The sequence below is a fragment of the Oncorhynchus gorbuscha genome, linkage group LG21, assembly GCF_021184085.1.
Source record: "Oncorhynchus gorbuscha isolate QuinsamMale2020 ecotype Even-year linkage group LG21, OgorEven_v1.0, whole genome shotgun sequence".
Taxonomy (NCBI): Eukaryota; Metazoa; Chordata; class Actinopteri; order Salmoniformes; family Salmonidae; genus Oncorhynchus; species Oncorhynchus gorbuscha.
This window is the reverse complement of record NC_060193.1, coordinates 57547210-57567300: the sequence shown is the minus strand read 5'-3', so window position 1 is coordinate 57567300 and position 20091 is coordinate 57547210. Positions and strand designations below refer to the sequence as shown.

The 20091-nt window shown below is 43.8% G+C and overlaps 1 protein-coding gene across 7 annotated transcripts in view; it reads left to right on the top strand.

Moving 5' to 3' along the window:
• The window catches only part of LOC124007616 (serine/threonine-protein kinase 11-interacting protein-like), a 47005-nt gene that overhangs the window by 9038 nt on the left and 17876 nt on the right, over nt 1-20091 (top strand). For 5 of the 7 annotated variants that reach the window (XM_046318244.1, XM_046318245.1, XM_046318243.1 and 2 more), the window contains 5 exons: nt 7198-7370; nt 11171-11483; nt 13120-13229; nt 13891-13988; nt 14844-15022. In XM_046318244.1, coding sequence (XP_046174200.1) covers nt 7198-7370; nt 11171-11483; nt 13120-13229; nt 13891-13988; nt 14844-15022 — 873 coding nt within the window. The remainder of the gene's footprint in view (nt 1-7197; nt 7371-11170; nt 11484-13119; nt 13230-13890; nt 13989-14843; nt 15023-20091) is intronic. The other 2 variants (XM_046318249.1, XM_046318246.1) reach the window with 2 other exon arrangements.

Here is a 20091-nt window from a genome sequence, read left to right as displayed (position 1 = left end):
AAAGGGTTTAAACACTGTTTTTCATGCTTATGGTTCAATGAACCATAAACAATTAATGAACATGCACCTGTGGAACGGTCGTTAAGACACTAACAGCTTACACACGGTAGGCAATTAAGGTCACAGTTAGGACACTAAAGAAGCCTTTCTACTGACTCTAAAAAAGACCAAAAGAAAGATGCCCAGGGTCCCTGCTCATCTGCGTGAACGTGCCTTAGGCTTGCTGCAAGGAGGCATGAGGACTGCAGATGTGGCCCGGGCAATAAATTGCAATGTCTGTACTATGAGACGCCTAAAACGGCGCTACAGGGAGACAGGACGGACAGCTGATCGTCCTCGCAGTGGCAGACCACGTGTAACAACACCTGCACAGGATCGGTACATCCGAATATCACACCTACGGGACAGGTACAGGATGGCAACAACAACTGCCGAGTTACAGCAGGAACGCACAATCCCTCCATCAATGCTCAGACTGTCCGCAATAGGTTAAGAGAGGCTGGACTGAGGGCTTGAAGGCCTGTTGTAAAGGCAGGTCATCACCAGACATAACCAGCAACTACGTCGCCTATGTGTACAAACCCACCGTCGTTGGACCAGACAGGACTGGAAAAAGGTGCTCTTCACTGACGAGTCATGGTTTTTGTCTCACCAGGGCTGATGGTCAGATTCACGTGTATCGTCGAAGGAACAAGCATTACACCGAGGCCTGTACTCTGCAGCGGGATCGTTTTGGAGGTGGAGGGTCCGTCATGGTCTGGGGCGGTGTGTCACAGCATCATCGGACTGCGCTTGTTGTCATCGCAAGCAATCAAATCAAATTTGATTTGTCACATACACATGGTTAGCAGATGTTAATGCGAGTGTAGTGAAATGCTTGTGCTTCTAGTTCCGACAATGCAGTAATAACCAACGAGTCATCTAAGTAACAATTCCAAAACTACTACCTTATACACACAAGTGTAAAGGGATAAAGAATATGTACATAAAGATATATGAATGAGTGATGGCACAGAGCGGCATAGGCAAGATGCAGTAGATGGTATCGAGTACAGTATATACATATGAGATGAGTATGTAAACAAAGTGGCATAGTTAAAGTGGCTAGTGATACATGTATTACATAAAGATGCAGTAGATGATATAGAGTACAGTATATACGTATACATATGAGAAATAATGTAGGGTATGTAAACATTATATTAAGAAGCATTGTTTAAAGTGGCTAGTGATATATTTTTACATCAATTCCCATTATTAAAGTGGCTGGTGTTGAGTCAGTGTGTTGGCAGCAGCCACTCAATGTTAGTGGTGGCTGTTTAACAATCTGATGGCCTTGAGATAGAAGCTGTTTTTCAGTCTCTCGGTCCCAGCTTTGATGCACCTGTACTGACCTCGCCTTCTGGATGATAGCGGGGTGAACAGGCAGTGGCTCGGGTGGTTGTTGTCCTTGATGATCTTTATGGCCTTCCTGTGACATCGGGTGGTGTAGGTGTCCTGGAGGGAAGGTAGTTTGCCCCCGGTGATGCGTTGTGCAGACCTCACTACCCTCTGGAGAGCCTTACGGTTGTGGGCGGAGCAGTTGCCCTACCAGGCGGTGATACAGCCCGCCAGGATGCTCTCGATTGTGCATCTGTAGAAGTTTGTGAGTGCTTTTGGTGACGAGCCGAATTTCTTCAGCCTCCTGAGGTTGAAGAGGCGCTGCTGCGCCTTCTTCACGATGCTGTCTGTGTGGGTGGACCAATTCAGTTTGTCTGTGATGTGTACGCCGAGGAACTTAAAACTTACTACCCTCTCCACTACTGTTCCATCGATGTGGATAGGGGTTGTGTTCCCTCTGCTGTTTCCTGAAGTCCACAATCATCTCCTTAGTTTTGTTGACGTTGTGTGAGGTTATTTTCCTGACACCACACGCCGAGGGCCCTCACCTCCTCCCTGTAGGCCGTCTCTTCGTTGTTGGTAATCAAACCTACCACTTGTGTCGTCCGCAAACTTGGTGATTGAGTTGGAGGCGTGCGTGGCCACACAGTCGTGGGTGAACAGGGAGTACAGGAGAGGGCTCAGAACGCACCCTTGTGGGGCCCCAGTGTTGAGGATCAGCGGGGTGGAGATGTTGTTACCTACCCTCACCACCTGGGGGCGGCCTGTCAGGAAGTCCAGTTGCACAGAGCGGGGTTGAGACCCAGGGTCTTGAGCTTGATGACGAGTTTGGAGGGTACTATGGTGTTAAATGCTGAGCTGTGGTCGATGAACAGCATTCTCACATAGGTATTCCTTTTGTCCAGATGGGTTAGGGCAGTGTGTAGTGTGGTTGAGATTGCATTGTCTGTGGACCTATTTGGGCGGTAAGCAAATTGGAGTGGGTCTAGGGTGTCGGGTAGGGTGGAGGTGATATGGTCCTTGACTAGTCTCTCAAAGCACTTCATGATGACGGAAGTGAGTGCTACGGGGCGGTAGTCGTTTAGCTCAGTTACCTTAGCTTTCTTGGGAACAGGAACAATGGTGGCCCTCTTGAAGCATGTGGGAACAGCAGACTGGGATCGGTATTGATTGAATATGTCCGTAAACACACCAGCCAGCTAGTCTGCGCATCTCAACGCTGTGCATTACAAGGAAGACATCCTCCTCCATCATGTGGTACCCTTCCTGCAGGCTCATCCTGACATGACCCTCCAGCATGATAATGCCACCATGCACAGAATGAGCAGTATGGCTGATCTCCTGCAAGACAGGAATGTCAGTGTTCTGCCATGGCCAGCGAAGAGCCCGGATCTCAATCCCATTGAGCACGTCTGGGACCTGTTGGATCGGAGGGCTAGGGCCACCCCCCCCCCCCCCCCCCAGAAATGTCTGGGAACTTGCAGGTGCCTTGGTGGAAGAGTGGAGTAACATCTCACAGCAAGAACGGGCAAATCTGGTGCAGTCCATGAGGAGGAGATGCACTGCAGTACTTCATGCAGCTGGTGGCCACACCAGATACTGACTGATACTTTTGATGTTGACCCCCCCCCCCCCCTTTGTTCAGGGACACATTATTCCATTTCTGTTAGTCACATGTCTGTGGAACTTGTTCAGTTTATGTCCCAGTTCTTTTCTTTTCAATTTAAAGTTTTATTAAGTTTTCTTGTTTTTCAATCAACCAGCAAAACACATTCCACATTCACAGATGTGACAGGCTTTAAAAATAATAATAATAATAATAATAATAAAATAAATAAATAATAATACATTTGAAAAAATAAAAATACAATTAAAATGAATGATAAAGTCAAATAAAAGCATTTATTTTTCTTAATCTATTTATTTTCCTTGGTGCATACATACACACACACACGCACACGTACTCAAAAACTAAATTAAAATAAAAACGCACAAAAAAACATATAACACTTCCAGCAGCACTATCAAGGTTCTTATCAGCTATTTCAAGCATTCGCTGAGACGATGGGCCAATAATTGATTTTTAGGTTTTACAGTACCTTACACAACATGTATCTGCGCATTTCCCTAGTCACCCCGTTCACTCTGTCCAGTTTGAAATATAGTTGAATAGTGGAGACCAGAGTCTATCAAACTATGTCCCAGTTCTTGAATCTTATGTTCATACAAATATTTACTCATGTGAAGTTTGCTGAAAATAAACACAGTTGACAGTGAGAGGACATTTCATTTTTTTGCTGAGTTTAGATCCAAGTTGGTTAGACATGAAATATAAATATAAAGATTAGCTGGCTACTCATAATAATGTGGGCTTGTGCTTAAGTGATTGTTTACAGTGCCTTTGGAAAGTATACAGATCCCTTTTTCCATACAGCCTTATTCTAACATGGATTAAATTGTTTTTTTTCTTTTTCTCATCAATCTACTCGCAACATCCTATAATGACAAAGCACAAACAGTTTTTTTGTTGTTGAAATGTTTGCTAATTTATTGAAGAAAAACAACAACATGACATTTACATACAGTACCAGTCAAAAGTTTGGACACCTCATTCAAGGGTTTTTCTTTATTTGTACTATATTCTACATTGTAGAATAATAGTGTAGACATCAAAACTAAGAAATAACGCATATGGAATCATGTAGTAACCAAAAAAGTGTTAAACAAATCAAAATATTTAATATTTGAGTTTCTGCCATTTCTGGGGCGGGTAACTCTAATGAACTTATCCTCTACAGCAGAGGTAACTCTGGGTTTTCCTTTCCTATGGCGGTCCTCAGGAGAGCCAGTTTCATCATAGCTCTTTATGGTTTTTGCAACTGCACTTGAAGAAACTTTCAAATTCTTGAAATGTTCCACAGTAACTGACCTTCATGTCTTAACGTAATGATGGACTGTCGTTTCTCTTTGCTTATTTGAGCTGTTCTTGCCATAATATGGACTTGGTCTTTTACCAAATAGGGCTATCTTCTGTATACCACCCCAACCTTGTCACAACATAACTGATTGGCTCAAAAGCATTAAGAAGGAAAGAAATTCCACAAATGAACTTTTAACAAGGCACACCTGTTAATTGAAATGCATTCCAGGTGACTACCTCATGAAGCTGGTTGAGAGAATGCCAATAATGTGCAAAGCTGTCATCAAGGCAATGGGTGGCTACTTTGAAGAAACTCAAATGTAAAATATATTTTAGTTTAACACTTTTTTTGGTTACCACATGATTTTATTATATTTAATAGTTTTCATGTCTTCTATTATTCTACAATGTAGAAAATAGTACAAATAAAGAAAAATCCTGAATGAGTAGGTGTGTCCAAACTTTTGACTGGTACTGTAAGTCTTCAGGCCCTTTACTCAGTACTTTGTTGAAGCACCTTTGGCAGAGATTACAGCATCGCGTCTTCTTAGATATGACGCTAGAAGCATGCCACACCATTCAGAGACTTGTCCCGAAGCCACTCTTGTGTTGCCTTGGCTGTGTGCTTAGGGTCATTGTCCTGTTGGAAGTTGAACCTTCGCCCCAGTCTGAGGTCGTGAACGCTCTGGAGCAGGTTTTGTTCAAGGATATCTCTGTACTTTTGCTCCGTTCATCTTTTCCTCAATCCTGACTAGTCTCCCAGTCCCTGCTGCTGAAAAACATTCCCACAGCACGATGCTGCCCACCACCATGCTTCACCATAGGGATGGTGCCAGGTTTCCTCCAGATGTGACGCTTGGCATTCCGGCCAAAGAGTTCACTCTTGGTTTCATCAGACCAGAGAATATTGTTCTCATGGTCTGAGAGTCTTTTAGGTGCCTTTTGGTCAACTCCAAGCGGGCTGTTATGTGCCTTTTACTAAGGAGTGGCTCCCGTCTGGCCACTCTACCATTAAGGCCTGATTGGTGGAGTGCTGCAGAGATGGTTGTCCTTCTAGAAGGTTCTCCCATCTCCACAGAGGAACTCTGGAGCTGTAACAATCGGGTTCTTGGTCACCTCCCTGACCAAGGCTTTTCTCCCCTGATTGCTCAGTTTGGCCGGGTGGCCAGCTCTAGGAAGAGTCTTGGTGGTTCCATACTTCTTTCATTTAAGAATAATGGAGGCCACTGTGTTCTTGGGGACCTTCAATGCTACAGAAATGTTTTGGTACCCTTGCCCAGATCTGTGCCTTAACACAATCCTGTCTCGGAGCTCTACGGACAATTCCTTCGACCTCATGGCTTGGTTTTTTCTCTGACATGCACTGTCAACTGTGGGACCTTTATATCAATCGAATTTACCACAGGTGGACTCCAAGTTGTAGAAACATCTCAATGATGATCAATGGAAAGAAACAAGATGCATCTGAGCTAATTTATGTTAACAAGGTATTTCTGTTTTTTAGGCACTGCATGAGACCTGTGTTCATTTTCTGTAATGCCTGCCACAAGAAGTTAGTCATTATTAGTGAATGTGTGTTATGCTTAGTTCTGGTAAACATTTTAACAAATAGGACATGATGTGGGTCTTGGTTGTGGAAGGCTTATATTTAGCCTAGGTATAATTTCACAAACCTGAATTCATTTGATTATTACTGACTGTTTGAAATGCAGTGTATTTGACCTTTTTAATTGTACAAAAAAAATATTAATTAGAGAATATAGATTAAAAAATCAAGTTATATATCGTTACTCAGCCCATGAGTTTGAAAATTTTGAGGTGATTTGTAGGCCATATCGCCCATCCCTACACTTATCGGAGATTCTGGACCGGCGTCTGAGACAGTGTTTTTCTACCACCATCAACAACACTAAATGATGGAATGTCTCATGGATGAATGGTGTCACATCCCTCTAATAGAGTTCCAGACACTTGTAGAATCTATGCCCAGGCGCATTGAAGCTGTTTTTGCACATCGTGGTGGCCCAACGCCATATTCAGACACTTTATGTTGGTGTGTCCTTTTATTTTGCTCATGTTCAGTCATCTCCATCTCTCTGATAGAGATCTCCAGGTCTGATCTTAAGGACAGGGCTCTACTGGCAGCGTGCAGGATCACCTTATCTTCCTGCCCTGACAGACGTCACGCAGATGTGGGCGGAGGTCCGATGACAAGTCGTTCTAAAGCCTCTTGAAGTTACTATGGCAACAGGCATAACGGCTATGGTCCAAGCGACCACATTTCTTTCCTTATAAATTGGCTGTCAAAACTTTGTTGAAAGTGATTGTGAGGTTCTTCTATCTATATTCTTCTATCTATCAACTATTTTAATCAACTCTCTAAAGTACTAATTTACCAGAACAAATCACTCACACGCCAAATGTAGCTTTTCATTCCTGTTTTGTCTTTTATCGCTTGACTGCTGATCCCACAGACGACTAACTAACCGATTGAATTAGCGGAGACAGATAGCTTGAAGCACTTGGTATCAGCTTAGCTCTCATCTCCTGGTCTTCAACAACCCAGACCTGAAATGACTACATGCTCTGACATGCCCAGAGCTCAGGGAGATTTCTACAGTTTTTGACAGTTGTAACTTGTAGTTGGAATGTAGTTCGTCATATTCCTTTTATATGCTGAGTACGACATCTACACCAAGGGAATGCTGAAGTATCTAGTCATTATCTCTGTTTTTAAAGAGCAGATTATGGACAGAATTTTGTGTCTTTTTGTGTACAGAAATGAAACCATTACAGCATACACTAATTTACCAATACGTACGAATTCACACTGAAGTATAACACTTGAAACCATGTATTTATTTTCTGTTAATTGTCAATTTACACAACGTCTTCAGGAAGTACCGTCATCTGTCCTGAGTGTGGTAGTGATCATGTGGTCCAGCTGGCTGGCCAATCGGCTCCCTCCACCAGTACGCCCGTCCATGGTTCCCCATGCCAAGACGGGACTGACCGACACTTTACCTTCAACCACAGAGATACACCTCTACCCAATCACCCTGGTAACAAGGTTTGAGATTTTATAGTCTATGATTTATTTAAATATGTTGTTGTATGATGAACATGTTTTTAAAGTCTAGGGCAGTGGTTCCCAAACTTTTTATAGTCCCGTACTACTTCAAACATTCAACCTCCAGCTGCGTACCCCCTCTAGCACAGGGTCAGCGCACTCTCAAATATTTTTTATTTTTTGCAATCATTGTAAGCCTGCCACACACACACTATAAGATACATTTAGAAAACATAAGAATGAGTTTTTGTTACAACCCGGCTCGTGGGAAGTGAAAAGAGCTCTTATAGGACCAGGATGATGATGATGATAATAAAAAGTAATTTTGCTCTTTATTTAACCATCTTACATAAAACCTTATTTGTTTATTGAAAATTGTGAAGAACTCGCCACAGGTTAATGAGAAGGGTGTGCTTGACAGGACGCACACAACTCTGCTATGTTGTGTTGTATTGAAGAGAGTCTGTCTTAAATCATTTTCCACACACAGCCTATGCCTGTGTAGTTTTCATGTTTGTGGGGGCTGTTAATCCACTCTCTCATAGGTACTTCGTTGCAAAGGGCATCGGTGTCTTAACAGTGCGATTCCCCAAGGCAGGATACTCTGAGCGCAGCCCAATCCAGAAATCTGGCTAAATTACATTTACACAGAACCGCTTGTTGCAATTTTGACGAGGCTCTCTTGTTCAGATATCGGTAAGTGGACTGGAGGCAGGGCATGAAAAGGATAATGAATCCAGTTGTTTGTGTCGTCTGTTCCAGGAAAGTACCTGCATAATTGCGCACCCAACTTGCTTAGGTGCTTCACAATATCACATTTGACATTGTCCGTAAGCTTGAGTTCATTTGCACGCAAAAAATCATACAATGATGGAAAGACCTGTGTGTTGTCCTTGTTAATGCAGACAGAGAAGAGCTCCAACTTCTTAATCATAGCCACAATTCTGTCCCGCACATTGAATATAGTTGCGGAGAGTCCCTGTAATCCCAGATTCAGATCATTCATGCGAGAAAAAACATCACCCAGATAGGCCAGTCGTGTGAGAAACTCCTCATCATGCAAGCGGTCAGACAAGTGAAAATTATGGTCAGTAAAGAACTTTAAGCTGGTCTCTCAATTCTTTTTAATTTTTTTAAACGTGTCAATACTTTGCCCCATGATAACCAGCACACCAGTATGTTGTAAAAGCGGTACAAGGTCACTGCCCATATCATTGCATAATGCAGAAAATATTCCCTTGGCAGCAAGAGCCTCTCTGTGGATGCTGCAGTGTACCCAAGTAGCATCGGAAGCTGCAGTGTACCCAAGTAGCATCGGAAGCTGCAGTGTACCCAAGTAGCATCGGAAGCTGCAGTGTACCCAAGTAGCATCTGAAGCAACTGCTTGCACGTGCATGTCTTCCTTAATTGACCCCCCACAAACGTAACAGGTCAGAGGAGCTGTGCCAGGCCCGCCACGTCTGTTGACTCATCCAGCTGTAATGCATAGAATTCACTGGCTTGTTTGTGAAGCAGTAATTGTTTCAAAACATCTCCTGCCATGTCACTGATGTATCGTGAAACAGTGTTGTTTGATGAAGGCATTGTCTCTAGTTTTTTGGGACTTTTCCCCAGCATTGTTCCAGCGATATCCGCGGCAGCAGGAAGAATTAAGTCCTCCACAATAGTATGGGTCTTGCCTGTACTAGTCACTCGGTAGCTCAACATATAAGACGCTTCTAGCCCCTTCTTATTAATGATATCTGTTGCTTTTACTAATCATACGTCTTAATTCTCGCTCAAACTCCTGTGGCTTATTTTTCAAATAGGCATGTTCTGTTTCTAAATGTCTGCGTGAGATTGACGGTTTCATCGAGTTGTGAGATAGTACTTTTGCACATATAACACACTGTGGCTGAGGAAAGGCACTACTCCCAATACAAGTGAACCCCAAATCAATGTAGTTCATTATATTTGCGCCTCTTCGATGGTCCAACATCCCTGTTTGTTGTTCGGTGCTCTCCCGAGTAAGGGGTCAGTAGCTCTTCGGCTGCATCAGATTCACATCTGTCAGTGTCCATGCTACCTGGGCTAACAACAAATGTAGAATTACTGATTCCAGCATTGGATGTGCTCGTGGAAGCAGAACAAATTGTCGTCGACTGGTGCAGGTGTAGGACTGCTGGTAGTAGCAGTACTACCAGTGGAGCTGGTATGTGTCTCTATGGACGCGGGCCTTACTTTTCTAAAACACCACCAGCAAACGGAATGAGCAGCAGCTACGTTTTGGCTACATACGGACCGTTAGTGTAATTCCCGTGAGAGAGTAACCGTTAACCACCAGCAGCAAACGGAATGAGCAGCAGCTACGTTTTGGCTACATACGGACCGTTAGTGTAATTCCCGTGAGAGAGTAACCGTTAACCACCAGCAGCAAACGGAATGAGCAGCAGCATACGACCGTTAGTGTAATTTGAGAGAGTAACCGTTAACCACCAGCAGCAAACGGAATGAGCAGCAGCTACGTTTTGGCTACATACGGACCGTTAGTGTAATTCCCGTGAGAGAGTAACCGTTAACCACCAGCAGCAAACGGAATGAGCAGCAGCTACGTTTTGGCTACATACGGAACCGTGAGAGAGTTAACCACCAGCAGCAAACGGAATGAGCAGCAGCTGGCTACATACGGACGTTTTGGCTAACACCAGCAGCAAACGGGACCGTTAGTGTAATTCCCGTGAGAGAGTAACCGTTAACCACCAGCAGCAAACGGAATGAGCAGCAGCTACGTTTTGGCTACATACGGACCGTTAGTGTAATTCCCGTGAGAGAGTAACCGTTAACCACCAGCAGCCAGCGGAATGAGCAGCAGCTACGTTTTGGCTACATACAGACCGTTAGTGTAATTCCCGTGAGAGAGTAACCGTTAACCACCAGCAGCAAACGGAATGAGCAGCAGCTACGTTTTGGCTACATACGGACCGTTAGTGTAATTCCCGTGAGAGAGTAACCGTTAACCACCAGCAGCAAACGGAATGAGCAGCAGCTACGTTTTGGCTACATACGGACCGTTAGTGTAATTCCCGTGAGAGAGTAACCGTTAATCACCAGCAGCAAACGGAATGAGCAGCAGCTACGTTTTGGCTACATACGGACCGTTAGTGTAATTCCCGTGAGAGAGTAACCGTTAACCACCAGCAGCCAGCGGAATGAGCAGCAGCTACGTTTTGGCTACATACGGACCGTTAGTGTAATTCCCGTGAGAGAGTAACCGTTAACCACCAGCAGCCAGCGGAATGAGCAGCAGCTATGTTTTGGCTACATACGGACCGTTAGTGTATTTCCCGTGAGAGAGTAACCGTGATTGGATGTTAATGATTTGACTAGGCTACCTGTATTTGACAATGTGTTATCTCGCTGAACATGAGCTCGTTACATTTTTTTGGCAGTGAAACGAGGCTACTCGGGCGAGGGGGGGAACTCACCCAAATGTATAGCCCCGTTGAAAAATCTAAATGGACTGTTTGAAAATGTTTTTAAAAATGTGAATCACATTTTTATTTGGCGTACCCCTGACGGCATTGCGCGTACCCCAGTTTGATTACCCTAGACCAAGTATTCCCAGTCAGTTTGATTACCCTGGACCAAGTATTCCCAGTCGGTTTGATTACCCTGGACCAAGTATTCCCAGTCAGTTTGATTACCCTAGACCAAGTATTCCCAGTCAGTTTGATTACCCTAGACCAAGTATTCCCAGTCAGCTTTCAGGCCCCGCCGTAGTGTCAATAAATCTCCAATATTCCCCCTCCCTCTGTTTTTAGGACCCCACCATGGAAGGTCCTTCCTCTGCCAGGGTCAGCCACTTCGGCAGCCCTGCCATAAAGGCCTCACCCCAGGACACTATCCAGACCAGCATCTCCATGGACCCCACCTCCTTCTTCTCAGCCAAGGGAAGCTCCTTCTCCTTGGGGGAGACCTGGGAGGACCAGAGCTATGACCGGAGCCTGTCCCAACCTGCCAGCTTCTACAGTACAGAGGGCCAGAGTAAAGGAGGTATAGCAGGGAGCTACAGTTATACTGTTAGTGCTACCTCACCTGGACCCCAGGATCAGCATGCAGAACAAGCCAGTCCAGGTGGTCATAATATATAATGTTGAATACTTCTGCAATAACCAATGTTATTGCTAAGATATAACATCTGTGTATTGTCATGGGGAAAGGCAGGAACAAAATAACATTGTTTGATTGGGTCCTTTGGTTTTTATCAGCCATCAGATGAAGTCATAAAATGGATATTATCCTTAAATAAAAGTGATGACATGACCTGGATTTGAACCTTTTTATTTAAAGATTTTTCATCAAATGGCCCCCTTTTTTCCCTTTATGTTAGTCGGTCCAGCACCATCCTCAGACAATTGCTTTCATGTTTGGTGTAATTCACATTTCTGGAAAAGGCTTAAAATAAAGGTTCAAATCCAGGTCATGTGAGATGATTGTCCAAAACACAGGGCCCCAGTTATAGGAGACAAGGAGGAAATGCATATTTAGATTTTTCAAGAAGGAGTGTAACACAACAATCCATAGGAGGTTATTTGACGTTGGTGACAGTCTTCCAGGCTGGCCCCTTGGGTCTCTGTCTGTGGGTCTTACAGTAACATCTCATATGGTTTAGTAAGACCGTTACTATTAGAACTGATGGGAGAGGAAGGAATGCTTTAGCCTCCACAGAGAAGACAATGGAATGGAGAGAGGAGAGGGGGTATAAATGCTGTATATACACAGTATAATAGACCTTTATATTTCCCTCTGTGGTATACTGTAACAGACAGATGCTGAATGACTGACAACATGGAATCCTTGTTTAAAAACCACACGCCACTGCAGAGTCCCATCCCAAAGCACTTCATCAGCCGCTGAGCTGACGCTAATTTGAGACAACTGAGAGGATGAAGACGCATCTATTTTGTTGAACAAGTCCTTTAGTCTAACACCAGTTTACTACATATAGATGAAAAACAACTCTGATCTGATTTCCATGTATTTGGGACACATTGATCTGAATATCGCTCATCAAAAAGGGAATGTTAGACTCGTTGAGATGAACTGAGTGGAAAGACTCAGGTGTAAATGCAACATTTGAATACTCTTGTTTTAGCTATAGACACTTCTGCTCAGTGATATATGTAGCATTGGACCAGATTCAGAGAGGCCTAGTGAATGATGGCCACAAAGTCAATAGGCCAGTTTCCTGGCAGTTAGTTACTATCTATTGTCTCTGGGGTGTATGTGTGTCACCTTGCACTAAATGGACCAGCAGCCCTATGCCAAGTTAGATTTACTATACAGTGACAACATAAACTACAGTTTAGAGACCGTTTAGATTTAGTAGGAGGGAGGCTTAAATCTATATGTTCATTTATGAGATACCCATCCCTTTTATCAGTTTGTATTGTGATCTGACAAGGTAATAACTGGAAAATATATTTGTTTAAAAGGGGAAGTAGGGAGACTACATAGCCAAAATGTTATTGGGTCTGTTAGCTGTTGCATACTAACTACTGTTTGTAAACTATTGCTGTATGTCTGTGTTGGTTATGCTAAGCTAACTGCTTTACCTTTTGTGTCGGTTATGCTTAGCTAACTGCTGTCACTGTGTGTTGGTTATGATAAGCTAACTGGTGTCCCTGTGTGTTGGTTATAAGCTAACTGCTGTCCCAGTGTGTTGGTTATAAATGTTACCCTAACACTATTCTGACCTGTGTGTCTGTAGGCCAGTTGGACCTTCTCTCAGAGGACTATGAGGCGGTGGACCATCGGCTGAAGCTCTTCCTAGATGTGGAGGTGTTTGAAGAGGAAGAGGAGCTCCACTCCTTTCTCAAGGTTAGCAGAACCAATGTTCTGACAACGGTTAACAGTTCAGTGACCTGGCTGATTCTAGTCACAGCAGTTCTGCTCAGAAGTTCCATGAACTGCTAACCCAGCCAAAACCGGTCGACTCCAGCTCTTGTGATCTGCTCCTGGCTGCTTTTGTGCCCCTGGCTGTTCTCTGGCTGTACTGTTCACACCCCCCCCCCCATCTCTTCATCGCCACCCCCACCCACCACACCATGACCTTGGATGAGCTCCTCCATGTGTAATGCATGCTGGGAGCCCTGTGGAGCGGAGGGGTATTGGTTTACTGCTCAGGACACCTGGACGAGGAGCCAAGAGGACACAAGCAACCCCAGCAGGAGACAGGAGATCCAGCTCATAACATGCTCATTCATCTGATGTTTATTTATCTTGTCACTCGTGCTTCTCTCCCCTCTGGCTCTCTTTCAACAGCTCAGCTGTTTTATTTTTGGGCCTACTCAGTATTCAATGAAGATTGATGTGACTTTGTTGCTAGACCTTACTCTAGGTGTTTTTTAAACAGGAACCGATCTGTTCTTATACAGTCTGTTTAAGAAGAGCTCTGAATGCATTTTCCTCAGGGACAGTTATTTGCAGCAGTTAAGTGTTGTACACACGTTAAAGATTCCACATCTTATCTTTGTTGTAGGTGTCGACCGTGATGTTTGGTGATCCGGTGGAGTTCCCCTCGTTCCTGGTGGTGTCTGATCAACGCATCTACTTCCTGGAAGTGACATCCGACATGGAGTAAGTTAACCACCTGACCTGTCACACTGAAGAGCATCACACAAGAGAAGGCTGGAATAAAAATAAACATTCAAGTACCCATTCTGTGGTCACAGTGCTTGTCATGAAGGTATTGTCTGTAGAGGCATTTGGTCTGTAGATTACAGTTTATTCTATAAAGCTATATATGACATTTATAGGGACAGAAGCAACAGGTGTGGTAGGGAGCAGACCAACACTATAGGATCACCACAGCTTTATGCAACCCACCACATCCCAATACTAACAGACTTTCTGGGCCACATCTTCAAACCCATTACAGCCCTGGTGTAGGGCCACCACAAAGACATCTCCCCAGCCACTGCTCCCATGTCCTATATCAGTGGCTCCGCGTTCCCTCTGATATAGTGCGAACACTATATCAAGGACTTTGTACGCCCTGTATCAATGGCTTTTTTTTTCTCATCAAAAGCATGTTGGCTTGCCTCCGCTTCCTCCCAGGAGTGTGAGCAGTACGGTGTTGGACAGGCCTGAGTCTCATGCTGCGACGGTCCCTATAAAGTTACTGGGATTCTGACCCCAGAAGGCCACACCCCTGCTATCCTGAGCACTCCCTGGAAGTTGTGTAACGGCCAAGTTTGGTTGCGCAACAGTGTGATATTCTTATGATGACCTTTCACTGCTTTTTAAAGGTGCAATCTGTGACTTGGTTGTCTGTGGGTGTCTGACAAATTGCAGAAACAAACAATGCTCAAACAAAAACATATACACCTTAAACGTGAGTAGACTCAAGGAAACAAAGGTAATAGGCTGGGATATATGCATTTAAAATAATACTTTCACACTTTCCCATCTTCATTGTTCTTTTCCTTGCAGAGGGCAGCCTTGTGATTGGCTGCAGAAGAGGGACAGCCGTGGAATCACAGAACTGAGTTACCTGGAGGTGGGACTGGGCTCCCAGAGTATCCACATGGAGTTTGAGGACGGGCCTGTGGCCTACACCCTGCTAGTACGGGACAGCGTGCGTTGCAAACGCTTCTTCAGCCTCTTCACAGGCAAGACACAGACACACACACACACACACACACACACACACACACACACACACACACACACACACACTGCACATGTGTTGCATGCATCTGTATCTCATGAATTAAGGGCCTTCCTCCTGGGGATATTAGAGTGGAGCGTACTCGTTCTTAGGACAATATGTCCCTCTCTTGCTCTCCCTCTGTCTCACTCTCTCCATCCGCTCTCTCCTCTCTCGTCCTCTCTCTTTCTCGTCCCTCTCAGTATGTTATTCACATGCTCCTCTGCTCACAGTGACTACACCCTGCCTAGCCTGTCAGCAAGGCAAGACCAGAAGCAGAGAGAGAGGAAAGCTGAGTTTTATTAGATCAACACTCCCCTCTCTGACTCTCACAACTACTCCTCACTACTTCACTAGAGCACTCTTTTAATGGAGTCCCTTTGGTAGCAAGGGGAAGCACCATGGCCAAACGGTCTTCAGCTAAGGCTCTGTGGACCTGAGTCTGTCCTGTCTTATCTGTGGGGACTCCATGTTTTCATTCAGTCGTATCAATAATCCAGTCATTATTTGACTGTTTTCCAGATCGGCTCTTTAGCTAATCTGGTACGGTCCAGATGTTGTCAGATTTTTATTTGGAATTCCCTCTGCCTCTGAAAGTGATGGCATGGTCCAGATGTCCTCAGATTCTTATTCAGAATTCCCTCTGCCTTTGAAAGTGAGGGTCCAGATATGAAGATTCATTTCTGACCTCAAAGGGGGTCATATTGTCAGTGAGTCTATGTTGTGTAGAGCCATTGTACATCCTAGAGCATAATAGACCTCATTGGAGTTCTCTTCTTCTCTTCCAAGTCTATGCTCTAGGTTGCCTAGAGGTGGTCCTTTTCTTGTACTGTGAGGCCTGTTGGAAAAATTGTTTTGGAGGTTATGTCCTTGTCTGGATTCGTCAAAGATGATTTTTCTCCTTCCTCTCAACGACTGAGGACGGGTCCAGCTTTTCAGTCACTGGGACCACATAGCCGGCTAGGCCAGTCCAATTCTGGGCTTGGACTCTGTATTGCAAAGCTGAACGGCCCCATAGAGAGAGGCTGTCACAGGGCTCTGCTATAGCCTGCCAGTTGGATCATCTCCTATACGTCTTAAAATATCCTCTGTTGTGTTCCTGAGGAAGGAGGAGGAGGAACAGAAGAGTTGAGCCTGGTTGTAGGCCTGGTTCTGAGGTATGTGCTACAGACAGACATGGCTGGTCCTGTCCAGTTGGCAGAGGGAGAGAGGGGGTGGGAGATAAATAACTAGGTGCCTTTTCAGTGCTCCACTCGTTGGTATGAGGCTTTGGCACAATCCTTCCTCTCTGGCCTTCACTCCTATTCTGCCCCGCTCTTCCTCCCCTTGAGGAAACTGGAACTATTTATTATGTGCCTGAAAACTCGGTCCAGAGCTCTGATATTGCCCCCATAACAGCTGTTACAATATTTGTCTCAGGGAAAGAAACAAAGGATACCTTTACTATAACAAAAGCAGTTTTCAGACGGGGCTGGCATTCCCAGAACAGATGTGGTCACGCATGGCTTGGTCGGTGGTGAGGGCTACAAACATGGAGAAGGATAGGGTCTGGAACTGTGAGGAAACTCGCATGTGGTTTTACTACCCCAAAGAGAAGAAGCTAGTAGGGACAGATCTGTCCACTGCTCACTTGGTTTGAAAATGTTTTATTGAAATTAGGAAGAAGTCTTAACTTGATATTCCGGAGGAGTCAGTACAGGTCACCAAGTCAATCAAAGACTTGTCTGAACAATGTTTCGACCTTTGCTAATTTAAATGCCCTTATTGCCCCCGTACAGACCTACAGTGGGTAAAAATATGTGGTCGGTCTGGTAAGTAGTTTGGTGAGGTTTGCGATGCTTGTAAATGGTCATGGAAGAAGTGTTTTGGTTTGGTTGTGTGGGTTGGATCCAGACACTGCATTCCTGGTAACGGAAAACTGTTCCTGTCTCCTTCACTAACTATCAAGTTAAGGGGTAGTGCTCTCAAATTACAAACGGACCTCATCTATGGATACCAGGGAACATAATCAACATTTTATGATTTTTTTTTTTTAATCAGCAACAGCAATTGGCATATTAAGTGATATACAGAAATCTCATAATTAAAATTCCTCTAACATGTATATTATACTGTTTTAAAGGTAATCATCTTGTTAATCCCACCACAGTGTCCGATTTTCAAATAGGCTTTACAGTGAAAGCACCACAAACGATTATGTTTGGTCACCACCAAGCCACAGAAAAACACAGCCATTTTTCCAGCCAAAAAGAGGAGTCACAAAAGGCACAAATAGAGAGAAAATTAATCACTAATCTTCCAGTGATTTTGCATAGCCACATCGATTCCACAGAAATACTCATCATAAATGTTGATGATAATGCTTCCCAGAGTTGTGTCAAGTTGGCTGGATGTCCGTTGAGTGTGAAAAACCCTGCAGCGTTGCAGTTATTGACACACTCAAACCGGTCCTCCAGGCACCTACTACCATACCCTGTTCAAAGACACTTCAATTTTGTCTTGCCCGTTCACCCTCTGAATGGCACACAGACACAATCCATGTCTCAGGGCTTCTTTAACATGTCTCCTCCCCTTCTACACTGATTTGAAGTGGATTTAACAAGTGACATCAGTAAGGGATCATAGCTTTCACCTGGATTCACCTGGTCAGTCTAGGACATGGAAAGAGCAGGTGTTCCTAATGTTTTGTACACTCAGTGTACACCGTCAGGAGAATGCACAAGGGTATGTTTAGACTAAGAGGGTGATGTTTTGACTCCCGCACGTGCAGCTTAAAGATAGCAGAAGTAGGTATTGCTCACAAGATGTTATTCTCTGGGATAATTAAACCAAAATAGGCCCTAACTTGCCCTGTTCTGTCCCACCTTGTCCTGTCCTGTCCCACCTTGCCCTGTCCTGCAAGCTCCACCTTGTCCTCTGCTCCAAAAGGAATTTAGTGTTATTGAGTTGAGGCTAAATCTCTGCATTGCTTCACCTTGAATAATGTCCTGAATAGAGGTGTGTGTGTGTGTGTGGTCTCTTATTGGTTCACTAGAACCCACCAGAAGATAAGCGGTTAAAGGGGATTTCAAAGAGGGACAACAATACCGTCCCTTTAATGGTTGTCCTTTTTAATCCAGCACCATGCTTCGTCCCGTAGGCTTCACTTTAGATGTTCGTCCTGGTCTGGAACGTTAGTGTGGCAGATCAGTTTCCTCCGGGAAGAAAGGGAAAGAAACAATGGCAAAAGAATTGAGGTTGAATCTTATACAGGCATTGGGAGCCAGAATAGGCCACTGGTGCCATGCAATGTCTTTTATTTCTCATCCCTGTTGTTGTTGAACTTGGACATGGATAGGGGCAGGGTGTTCCTACTCTGTTTTTCTTCATATTTGTTGTTTCACTCTTTTCAGTGTGTCTCCCTTTTAAACTCAACTTCCCTTTAAATTCTACCTATTTAACCTTGGCATTTGCCTGTGGCCCTGTGTTCCCCTATTGTTAACACCCCACAGGGAAGTATTTTGTCGCTGTGAGTGTGACCTAGCACATTGTACTACTGTACCTTTTCCAACCTGTGTTTTTCACCTGCTGCCATGGAGATGTAATTCTAGATCTGAAATCAGAGACCTATCAGCTTTCTAGTATTAACCCACCACAGACTGTAATAGTCTAACATTAGCTCTGTCTATTGTTCCTAGGGCTGCAAAGCTACCGGTAGCTTACCAAAGTTACCGGAATCTTCAGTAATTTTGGTAATTTAACAGAATCTATGGCAATCTTTCATAACCTTGGTCATTTATACTAGAATGCATTTTTTTTAAATAATGTTTTAATAGTATTCATTTTTTATATAAAAAAACAGTTTCTATTAGATAGACTATATGGTTCAAGAGAAAATAGCCTAATTAATGAAAACAGCATCTGATCAACAAAGCCATTATTTTCAGTTAACTCTTCCAACTATTGACTTTTTTCACAGCTGCCACCAGTTTGACGCTGAGATATTGGCAACAAATACATAGTCAAATAAGTGTGTAAAAAATGTCAATATATCAAATATATTTCATGCTGAAATCCTCATATTAAACAATGGTATTCACTAAGTTTATGGTTATATTTAAGATAATGTTTTCAGCTTTGTCATTCAATTATTTTTGTGAAAATCATCTTATTAAATTAGTTCATATATTTTACATGTGACAAGGCCACACAGAGGGCCAGTGATTATTAGACACCTGTCACATCTGAAGTACCCAAAACGACCACTAGATGTATTGTGATAGAGTACATAAAATCCTTGAAAGATACCAAAATTCTTTCCAATTTTCCAGTAAGATACCCTCCCTTTGCAACCCGAATTGTCTCTAGTCCTCATCTGATCTCCTTGGGTGTGACTCTCTTACTCTCTGGCTGTATTTATGTAACAGGATAACCCTGTTACATTTACACAGGCAGCCAATTCTGATCTCTCATTTTTTTCAACATTTTTAATATTTCACCTTTTTATTTAACCAGGTAGGCCAGTTGAGAACAAGTTCTCATTTACAACTGCGACCTGGCCAAGATAGAGCAGTGTGACAAAACAACATCACAGAGTTACACATGGGATAAACAAACGTACAGTCAATAACACAATAGAAAAATCTGTATACAGTGTGTGCAAATGAAGTAAGGCAATAAATAGGCCAATAGTGGCGAAGTAATTACAATGTAGCAATTTACACTGGAGTGATATGTGCAGATGAGGATGTGCAAGTAGAAAAACTGGTGTGCAAAAGAGCAGAAAAACAAAAACAAATATGGGATGAGGTAGATAGTTGGTTGGATGGGCTATTTACAGATGGGCTGTGTACAGCTGCAGTGATCGGTAAGCTGCTCTGACAGCTGACACTTAAAATTAGTGACGGAGATATAAATCTCCAACTTTAGTGGGTGTTGGCTTTGGGGATGAACAGTGAAATATACCTGCTGGAGCGCGTGCTACGGGTGGGTGTTGCTATGGTGACCAGTGAGCTGAGATAAGGCGGAGCTTTGCTAGGTAAATACTTATAG